At 50.7% G+C, this 10,600-nt stretch overlaps 1 protein-coding gene across 2 annotated transcripts in view; it reads left to right on the forward strand.

Annotated features, from left to right (window-relative positions):
• The window catches only part of PCDH19 (protocadherin 19), a 57,725-nt gene extending 47,659 nt beyond the window's left edge, over positions 1-10,066 (forward strand). For both annotated transcript variants that reach the window (XM_034064117.1, XM_013128822.3), the window contains exon 5: positions 5,317-10,066. In XM_034064117.1, coding sequence (XP_033920008.1) covers positions 5,317-5,906 — 590 coding nt within the window. In that variant the 3' untranslated portion in view covers positions 5,907-10,066. The remainder of the gene's footprint in view (positions 1-5,316) is intronic.
• Positions 10,067-10,600: the final 534 nt, after the last annotated feature.

The following is a 10,600-nucleotide window of genomic DNA, read 5'->3' on the forward strand; positions in this document are numbered from 1 at the left end:
AGATTCCCCTTAGGCAATCAATTTACTTTTAATTTGTCTGGAACTAAGCTTTTCTTTGTTGCAATGAGAAAGGATTGAAACTGCTGTAAAATTTATTAGCTTCCAGGAAGATTTTGAAATGAATTTTTTAATGATCGTGCTGTTTGCTGTACCCAGGAGCAGTGTCATCCTGATTGCAGGATAATCACAGGGCTGCTGAAGAAACACCCCAATGTGGAGATCAAGCCACGCTCCAGCACAAGGGTACCTGTGGTACTGGTTAAGGGATGGACACGCATGCCTTGCTCTGGCACGATGCTCACCTGTGCACCCCCAGCACATCCCAGCAGGGCTGTGATTTCTCTTTTTTCCTTCTTTTTCATTCTCAAGTGACTCCTCCACTCCTTTTCCTTGCTTCCCATGTAATAGCACAAATGAGTTCTACTTACTCACCTTGGCAAAGCTGCTCTGACATGGATTGGATTGAACTGAGCGGCTCTTTGAAAATGGAAACTCCAGGGACTATTGTCATCGCGCAAATTGCACCTTAGATTGTATAACAGCACGTGTCATCTGGCCATTTATCAGGAATATTACATTCCCAGGCACTTGCACCTTGCTACGATTTAACTTTGTCTCTTTGGCCAGAGCTGAGATTCCACTGGAGATAATTCAATTGCTCTGAGAGCTGAATGGGTGCCTTGTGCACCGGCTTCATGTCGTTCTGCTGCAGGGATGCTGCAGGCTTTGAATAGGAGGCTGGAAGCACTTGTACACCCTGGATGTTCATTAATCCTGCCTTTTAACAAGGGGAGTGCTGGAGGCTTTGTTGCTCCAGTGCCTGCCCCATGCTCCTCCTGGAGCCTTCCAGCTCTTAGCATCCATCCCATCTCCCTGCTCTGTTGGCCAAGCGGGATTGGGAAGTGCTGAGGGTCTCGGCTGAGCACTCAGCCCCAGGAGCTGGGGCAGCCCCAGTGTTTCATGTCACCTCCCTGCCTCTTGTATCACCGTGCTGTTGTCCCCAGCTCCCATTCCCCACCAGTGACATGAGCTGTGCGTCTGCTCATGGTGGTTTACCTCCCACCACGTCTTCCTGCAGTTCTTGGCAGCCTTCAGCCTGACTCACACCCCGCAGGCAGCACAAGGGCTGGCTGGGGCTTGTTATTAGTTGTCTTTGTGCTGGTCCCCTAAGGTGCGAGTAGAGCAGGTTTGAAATCTGGAGCTCAGCATGGGTTTTGCTGTACTTGCTGAGGAGCATGTTTATTCCAGAGGTGGCTGTTGGGTTTAGTTTATTTCACATTTGCTATCTGAGAGCTTACATTTAGCAGTGACACGTTTTTGTCTGCCAGGCCTGACTTCAGAGTAACTGCTCATTTGATGGCGAGGCTTCTGCCAGGATGCTTTGTACCTTAGGGCCTGCCCTAAGGTGCTCTGAAACAAGGCACTGTTATGCTGAAAATATGGACACTGCTGCTGCAGGACCTCTTGGGCACAGCCATCACCTGTGTATGGGATCCCTCTGGACCACCTACGTGCAACATGGGTATTCCTACAGCCAGGTTTGCAATGGGATTCTCATCATAGCTCCTAAGAGCTCAGCCCAGCCTAGTGTGGCTTGCACAGCCCTCGGCTGTGGTGTTCTCCTTCCGTCTTTGTCAGCTGGGTGCATTGGGCTCCTTGGGGACCCCTTTTCAGGATAAGGTGGCTACAGAGCAGGACCAAAGCTGCGGTGATGCTCACCCAGCATGGTCCCTCTGTGGTTTCCTCCTCCCTTTGCCTCTTGCCCGGCCCCACTCCATCTCCCTCAAGCCCTGCCATCAGTGGGAACCTGCAGTAGTTATTACCTGGGCTTTGCTTCTTTCACTGAGAGCATTTTTTCAGTGCAGACAATTATATTGACTAGGGTAGGTCCAGGGCTGTAAAAGAATTTCCTGTTGTCCTATTTCTGATTGTTAAAGTGGTAAAAAACAAGACAGAACAGTACAATAAAGAGCCTGTGTATGTGAATGACCGTCCTGGGTGCCATTGAGGCTGGGTGAGTCAGACCTACCTGCAAAGTGAACATAAGCTCCGTGCCTGCCTGTGCTTTGGGGCAGCAGCTCCTCTTACACAGGAGGAGGATGCGAGATGACAGCCCTGGGTTCAGCACACTGAGGAGTCTAGCCCCCTTTGAGCTTCCCTTCTTTGGACCTGGGAGAGCAGAGGAGTGGTGTGATGTTCCTGTGTATCAATGGGGCGTGCTTGTAGTGTAGAAATAGTGTTTTATACCATCTACAGGGTTAAGGTGGGTAGCTGAATATCCTTATTCTGCTATAGAGATGTAACTGCTGCTCAGGGCTCTTTGCTGGCCCTGCTGCTCTGGGCAGCCTGGACAATATCTTGTCCCCAAGAGCAGGATGTGGGATGTGGTCCCTGCAGACCAAAGCTGTGATCTGTGGTGGGGACAGGAGCAGTGAGGCAGAATGTGCCATGAAATGACCTGTTGTCTTCAGGTGTGTGGATGAATGGTGACTCCTGCCCCTCTGCCTGTCAGCCTGGTGTCTTTTGTACTTGTTACATTCCGTTCCCAAACCAAACAATTGAAATGGTATGATTTAATACTTCTCCCGCTTGCACTGCAACTACCACTGGTGTGACCTGTTACAAGCATCTTGGTGTTCAAAGCTTATCATCTCCCCAGCAGATAGGTACCACACCAGTGGTCTTCAATAAAACCTTTCTTAAAGCAGAGGTCCCTTTCTAGGGTTTGAGGAATATCCACTTGCAGTGCAGTAATCATTGTTTTTAACTGTAAAACAAGCCAGCATGGAATAAATGGGTCAAGGCTGGGCTTTGCCTCTACTATGGTAGTCCCATGGATTTTGGGTTGAGCCATGAAGCTGGGTGACAGAGGTGAGGAGCAGCAAGTCTCCTTAATGCCCACACTGGACCAGCCATCCCAGCACATGACCGGATACAGCATTCCATGTTTGTGGAGAGACTGAAGTGATGTGTGCTCCAGCCACGTGCCCAAGGTTACACAGTGTCTCAGTGGGGATGAGAACCCAAGATGCTTCCGTCGCTCCTCCAGCCATCCCCAAGTCTTGTGCTCTCATAGCCTCACCATACACCTCTGTGTGCCTGTGCCCCCTTTTGCAGTTAGGCTGGGGATAATGGGGCAGACAGCAACGTTTCCTACACAATCTTTTGGGGTGTTTTTAACTCTCCATTCTGCTCAAGCACCTGGAATTCAGGGGATCAAAGCACAACAGTGTGGGCTTTTAGATCTCGCTGCAGATCTACATGTAAGGCTCAGAGCATCCTTCCCTCAAACGGCTGTAAAGGTGGCTGCCAAACCCAGCCATGCTCCACACCACTGCGTCCCTGCTCTGAGGCAGAGAAAAAGCTGATGTTTTACCTGTAGGGTTTTCAATTAATTGGCTTCTCCTTTAAAAACATCCTTTTCCTTCCTTTATTTCTGTGTTTTGAGGTCTGCCTTTTACTCATTTATTCTTGGGAAGTGTTAAGCTGCTCATATTTTGGTGCATTGTGTTATGTGCTGAGAATTTTTATCAGCCGCCCTAGTGCTCGAATGTGGTGGAAATACCAATGTGTCTGAGGAGTGGAGGTTATGCACACAGATGTACAGAGCATCAAAATGAGCCGTTTGCAGGCAGACAGGAAGGAAAGCCAGGCTGAGTCTGCACCTTCACAGCCCTCCATCCATCAAACCGGCACCGACCGAGCGCGGTCTCGTGTGGGCAATGGCATTAGTGCTTTAATGCAGCTCTGCGTGTATATAGGTTATGGGAGGAAGGAGCTCCGTCTTTGTGTAGGGAAAGGTTGTGCTTTATGAGGGCAAGCTGGGATTACAAGTACTTATCAAATGAAAGAGAAGTTGTAAGTTAAGACTGGGAAGCAGCCTGTGGTGTTGGGTGGGTGGATGCTCAGCAAAGGCTGGGGATGGGGAGACTCATGGGTTTGTTCTCATGAGACCCAACTTGAAGTATTGTGTGCAGTGTCCCCAACATAAGAAGAAGCTGGAGCTGTTTGAGCAAGTCCAGAGGAGGCCATGAGGATGATCAGGGGCTGGAACACCTCCGATATGGAGACAGGCTGAGAACAATGGGGTTGTTCACCCTGGAGAAGAGAAGCTGCTTGGAGACCTCAGAGCAGCTTCCAATGTCTGAAGGGGCCTACAAGGATGCTGGAGAGGGACTCTTCATCAGGGACTGTAGTGATAGGACAAGGGGTGATGGGTTCAGACTGAAACAGGGGAAGTTCAGGTCAGATCTAAGGAAGGAGTTCTTTACTGTGAGGGTGCTGAGGCGCTGGCACAGGGTGCCCAGAGAAGCTGTGGCTGCCCCATCCCTGGCAGTGTTCAAGGCCAGGTTGGACACAGGGGCTTGGAGCAGCTGCTGCAGTGGAAGGTGTCCCTGCCTGTGGCAGGGGTTGGAGCTGGGTGAGCTTTAAGCTCCCTTCAAACACAAACCATTCTATGATTCTATGGTGTCGAGCTTTGCACTTGGCTGAGCCTGGCTGCTTCCCTCAGCCTGTTGGCCAATCGATGATGGGGGTCTGAGGCTGTGCAGTCCCTTGGGATCAGCTGGCAGCAAAGAGATGCACACGAGCACCAGGCACAAGGGTTTGCACTTGCCTAGGAGAGCTCAGACCTGGGTATGGAAAGTCCTTGGGAAGGGTTAAATCACCACTCCATATTTCAGCTCTGTGAAGTGGTGTTGGGACAGCCCCAAGTCCAGGGATGGGATCTTTATTGCTTTCGTATGAATAAAGCCCAAGCACTGGGAATGACACATTTAATCTCCACTGGAGTGGGCAGTTGCAGAGATTTATGAAGCCTCCGTTGTGTGGGAGGTCAGTGGGGATTGAGCAAAAACTGAAACCACCCGTATATACCAGCAAGAAAAGAACCCCCCTTCCTCCCTCTGCTCCTTCTCCCCTCTGTAAAAAGTCAAGCTTAAATGCCACATCAAACCAAGCTTAAAATAGGGTGGCTTTTAGTGCTGGTTACTAAACCCAGAACCTGCTGACTCAGAGGGGCTCAACAGTGGAGACAGCCATGCGGTGATGGATTCACATCCAACACCATTCCTTAGGCTGCATGTCTGGCTGTGGCAGATGACACAGAGCCTGTTGGAAATGGAAGCCTGGTCTTTACAGCAGCAAAGATCCCTCTTCCAAGCCTTGCCTTAAGAACTGTATGGGGTAGGGTAGCTGCTGCTCGGTAGGTGACTGCTGTATGGGATAGGAGTGATTCCCAGCACCTGGCTCTGTGGGGCAGGTTGGGGCACAGCATGGTTTCCCCCCTTCACCACCCCTTGTGTTCTCTCCCCGCAGAACAGAGCGAAGGATTCCATTGCAGGGAGGAGTGCCGCATCCTGGGCCACTCGGACCGGTGCTGGATGCCCCGCGGTGCCGTCCCCAGCCGCGCCAAGTCCCCGGAGCACGGGAGGAACGTCATCGCGCTGTCCATCGAGGCCACGGCGGTGGACGCGGAGCCTTACGCAGACTGCAGCACAAAAAGGACCTTCGCCACCTTCGGCAAGGAGGGTGCTGAGCCCCCGGCCGAGGAGCGCCTCGCCAACCCCAAAGGCAAAAGAACGGTGGACCCGGCCGCCTGCAGCCCCAAGGTGAGCGGCACCGTCCGTGAGGCGGGCAATGGCTGCGAGGCCGTCAGCCCCGTCACCTCGCCCCTCCACCTGAAGAGCCCTTTGGCCGGCAAGCCGTCGGCTCCGTACAGTGCCGGGCACTGCACCGGCAACCGGGAACGGGAGCCCTTTGGGAACACTGGTCCTTCCCGGCCAACGGAGGCAGAGCCCCGTGGGGCGGACAGCGAGAGCAGCGGGCAGGAGGGCAACCCGCTCCTGCAGGAACGCCGGGATAAGGACTCACCTGGAGCCCGGAGACTAAAAGACATCGTCCTCTGAGCAGCACCCAATGAGAGGAGGAGGAAGAGGAGGATGAGGAGGGACCGCACGACTCCCAGCGCAGATTGTTTTTACCGCTTACCAATGGTTCACAGATTGCTGTATTTAAAAGCTTTCCCTAAATGTATTGTTTATAAATGAAGCTATCGTTAATGTGACAATCCCACTTGGCTCAACAGGCAGCAGGGGTGTGCAGCCCGAGCAAGGTAGCTGGTGGTTTGCTGGTGGGTGGTGGGGGGCAGAGGTGAGACATCCCCTTCCCTGGTCCCCTGCAGTGCTCGGTGTCCCCTCCTTGGAGTTTCTATATTTTTATATCAATTCCCATTCCTGGAGAGAATTGAATGGCAAATTCCTTATCCAGACCTCTTCAGCCATCACCCTGGTGATTTTGTAGTCCAGACAGAGCAGCGGCCGTTCCCTGTGTGCCACTGCTCAATGTGACACTCGGGTGAGTGTTCATTTGCCCAACATGAGGCTGTTTGTATTTCAAGATGTTGCTATTTTGCTATGGACCCCCCTGCATTTATGAATCCTTTTGCTGTCACATGCTTCTCTGTACTATTCCTGTATTTGATATTGCAAATTCCTCTATGTCTGGTGATGGCAAAAGGCTTCCAAGCTTAACAAAAATGGAAAGAAGCATAATTCACCACCATCTAACCTAAACTTTGGGGACCCTGCAGCCTGCGACCTGCTGGAGCCAGCGCTTCTCCCAGCCCTCCATCACCTTAAGCCTCCCCCAGCTCCTGCAGTGCAGTGCCAGGGCATTAAGGGAAGAGGTTTTGGGGGGGGAATTTCTGCCTGGATCACAACCGTTGGATGCGCCGTTCTGAACTTTTCCCCCTTCCCCATTTCTTTTCCATCATTTCAAGGCAATGCATGGAAAGCTTTTCTTTCCACAAGTTGGGTGGTTTGGGTTTTTCCAGTTCCCAGGTTTAGCTAACCCCCGTCTCCAATCGTATCCAAGCCAAAGGGACGGGATTCTTGACGAGATCTCAATCACCTTCTCAATTAGGCACACACTTCCAAGTCAGCATTTCCCAGGCGTGATTATGCCAAGTATGTGATTGTATGTGTCACCATGGCATGGATTTCAGGCTGTTCTGATTTCTTTCCGTCCCTGCATCATAAATAAGTATGGAATGAGCAATAGCTACGTTAATTTAGGGGCAGACAGGTGATATGTAACAATGCTACTAATTCAATTAATGTGCCTTCTTAATGGAGAGAAAATTAAAGCAATTCATTATTTTTGCTCAGAATGAAGGACTTTTTCCTTTGTTGTGTGGGTACAAATTTACTCATATAAAAATGATTCCAAAATTGAGCTACTTTCATAGCCCCTTTGTAGAAGGGAGAGAGGGAAAGGGGCTTCACAGCTCCCTGCTCTCTTGCAGTGATGATTCCTCAGTGAGGTATGAGTGAGGTAGGAGGATTGCCATTAGTGTATTACCATTGTGATCTATAATACACAATTAGTGTATAACTATTGTGATTAACCCTTCACTGGACAGATTTTCCTCCCCCAGATGATGTTTCCTGGAATTGAAAATGGATTATGGAAGGGGAAATACATCACTCTTGCCAATGTTTGCTGTACCAGCAAGTTGAGATTAGTGGTTTCTAGAGAAAGAGTCTTTCTAGGCCTACATCTTATGATAAGAAACGTATTACTTTGATTTCTTTCAATGAAAACCACCAAGAAAAAATGCTCAGTCATTACTATGCTCTAAATTACACAAAGCTCCGGCTTTTATTTCTTCAGGGCAAATGGATCCTGCCTGAAGGCATGGCTGGACCCAGGCAGGTCCGCAGTCACCCTGTTCCCCTTGCCACTTCCTAGGGCCAGGAATTGGGAAAGAACCAACAAAAGATGGGATTTGTGATGCTTCCTCGCTGGTGTTGATGACTACCTCATTCAGCTCCCATCCCACACGCTAACATGATGTCCTGCATCCCTCTGGAAAGCGAAAAGGGGATTTTCCCCTCTCTTCTGGAGTTTGAGCCCATTTTTCAGGGATATGTTCTTTCTGTTCCTGCCTGTGTGCTGTTACTGCTGTCATTTCAATCCGTGTTTCTTTTCCCCAAATGTGTGTATTTTTCTAACACAAGCAAAGAAGAAAGGGGCTGGCTCGGGGCTGTTGGAGTAACTGGATGTTCTGGAACTGTGAGGCTGGGTTTATGCTGATGTTACCTGGTTTTGTCAGCTCTTTAGGGGGGAAAAGCTTCTTGGATGTGTTTGCTGAGTGACAGAGCCTGTGATGTCAGATCATAGAATCCCAGACTGCTCTGGGTTGGAAGGGACCTTAAAGCTCATCCAGATGCCATGTGCAGGGACACCTTCCACTAGAGCAGGTTGCTCCAATCCCCATCCAAGCTGACCTTGAGCACTGCCAAGGATGGGCTCTTGGCTTTGCAAGGCAACAGCCCCACATCACCCCATTGTCTGTCCCCACCTCCAGCAGGATGGGACCTGGCTGCCCCCCATTTCAGGTTCCCCATTATCATCCCCATCACCCCCAGCTGCCCGAGGAGCCCTGGCTGTTGGTTCCTGTTGAGCATTGCCCTCTGCCTGCAGAGCTGCCAGCACCAGCCCGGTGCTTTAGATGAAAAGTAGATGCTAACTGAAAAGGAATAGAGAACAAACGCACCAGGAGCATTCTCTAATTCACCCAGAGGAGATGTTAACGTTCCGTGCCACCCTGAATAACAGCGCAGCCGAGGAAGGATGTGAAATAATTCTGCATTAAAAGGGGGCACTAAAGAGGTCACTAAACCCTTATGCCTCCAAGAAAACCATTTAAGCACCAGTTTTCCGGGCTGCAGCCAGGGATGCTGAGTGAGGGGACCTTCCTGGTCCATCCTCACCATGCAGGGCCAAGGAGAGAGGCTCCAGAGTCTGTTGCCACCCCTGTCACTGTCCCTCTGTGTCACTGGAGATAAGTTCAGGGCTCCTGAGCAAATCTGTTTCGGGGTCATTTTCCTTATTGCATTGTAACTGGCCATGCAAAACCATTCCGAGCTGTGGGGTGGGCAGGGAGTGCTTGGGAAAGGGGTTCCAGATGTAATTATGGTGCTTTTGAGTAACTTAAACCTGTCCTCAGATTTGGTTTAGGAAGAATCGCTGGGATCTGCTGGGTTTCCTGCAGGCACACTCGCTGTGCTCCCCTTTACCCAGCAGAGCAGCACCCACCTACGATTGTCCCCCGAGCATGACGAGGACCATCTGGAGCATCCCTGAGGATGAACCCCTCTCCCCGTGCTGGCTCAGGGACACTTCCCTGCTCCATGGGGAGCCTTTCCCTAAGGGTGGGATGATGGAGGGATGGGGAGGATGAGCACCGTCCTGCTGAGGTTGTTGCCATTGCCTGTGTGTTGTGAAGCTGGAGGTGGCCTGTGGATGATCACACGTTGTGCAGAAGTGAATTCCTTTCTATTCATTTCTATTTTTCCTTTTTCAAATAGGAGAGAACGAGTTCCTTTTGTAAAGAACACACTGATGAATATGTTGGAATTGTTCTTGGGATGGGGAGGGGGGAAAATAATACCTAATGATGAATGGAAACACATTTGTCTGTCGTTGGGGGAAACTGATGATCTTGGTTGCTCCAGCTCTGGGAGCTGCCTGCTCCAGCCTGTGAGCCCAGCTGCAAGCACTGCCCAGACGGATCCTTCACGAGCATCAGCTGATGTTCAGCTGATCTAAGCTGGGGTAGAACCTTCAAACACACCCATTGCAACCCGGTTTTCTACACCGGCTAATTCGGTGGGAGCCGGGATGCCAGCAGGCAGGGCTGCCGCGGGACTGAGCGCGGCGCGTCTCGTCATGGTGTGTCTCCGTTGCCGAGTATATGAAGAATCAATTGTTGTATATGCTGATCTGTATGTTATGTACATTTCCACAGTGATTGACTCATTGTAAACAGCAACATGGATAAAAAGAAGCAGCACCATTCTGTCTATTTTATGAAGATGATAAAGCAGCTTTATTAAGTTATTACAGTTCTGTTTCAATGGTGAACCACACTGGGTTGGGGTTTTGATTTTCCCATCCGAGAACTTTGTTTTCCACCTCAATGTGATTTTCTTTTCTCTGCTTTGAGCATCCGATGCATTTTAGTATTAAAGCAATTATTGAATAAAATGGAAAGTAAGTGTTTGGTTAAACACGCCTGAGTGGGTTTGCTTTGATGGGCTCCAGGTCCTGCAGATGCCAGCACATGGCTGGGGATCCGTGTGGTCCCCTGGGTGCCACCCCAGCCCATTCCCATCCTGCTCCCCCTGTTTGGCGCCCAGGAAGCTGCAAAGCTCAGGTAGAGCTATCCCCCCAAGAAGGGGCTGTCACCATCCCAACATCCCTCCCATCTCCAACACACACTGGATGCATGATACAGAAGAGGACTTTTCTTCCCTATTTCAGGACACTATGGGGAGATAGCAAGGAGCATCCACTGCCTCCGGATTGATGGAGCATGTTAGTGCATGGAGCATCCGAGAGCTCTGTGGCTAACCGGGGTAAATGTCCTTCCCAATGGCCTCTGCTCATTCAGTGACTCAGTCACGGTGACACTAAATTGGAACTGGAACAAGAGCAGCAACATGGGAAGCCCCTTCCCTGCGGTGGGAAGATGCTTGAGCGGAGGCCAAGCATCACCCTGTATGGCTGGGGCACACAGGGGGCAGAGGGCAGCAGT

This window comes from Melopsittacus undulatus, chromosome 6 (assembly GCF_012275295.1).
Source record: "Melopsittacus undulatus isolate bMelUnd1 chromosome 6, bMelUnd1.mat.Z, whole genome shotgun sequence".
Classification (NCBI taxonomy): Eukaryota; Metazoa; Chordata; class Aves; order Psittaciformes; family Psittaculidae; genus Melopsittacus; species Melopsittacus undulatus.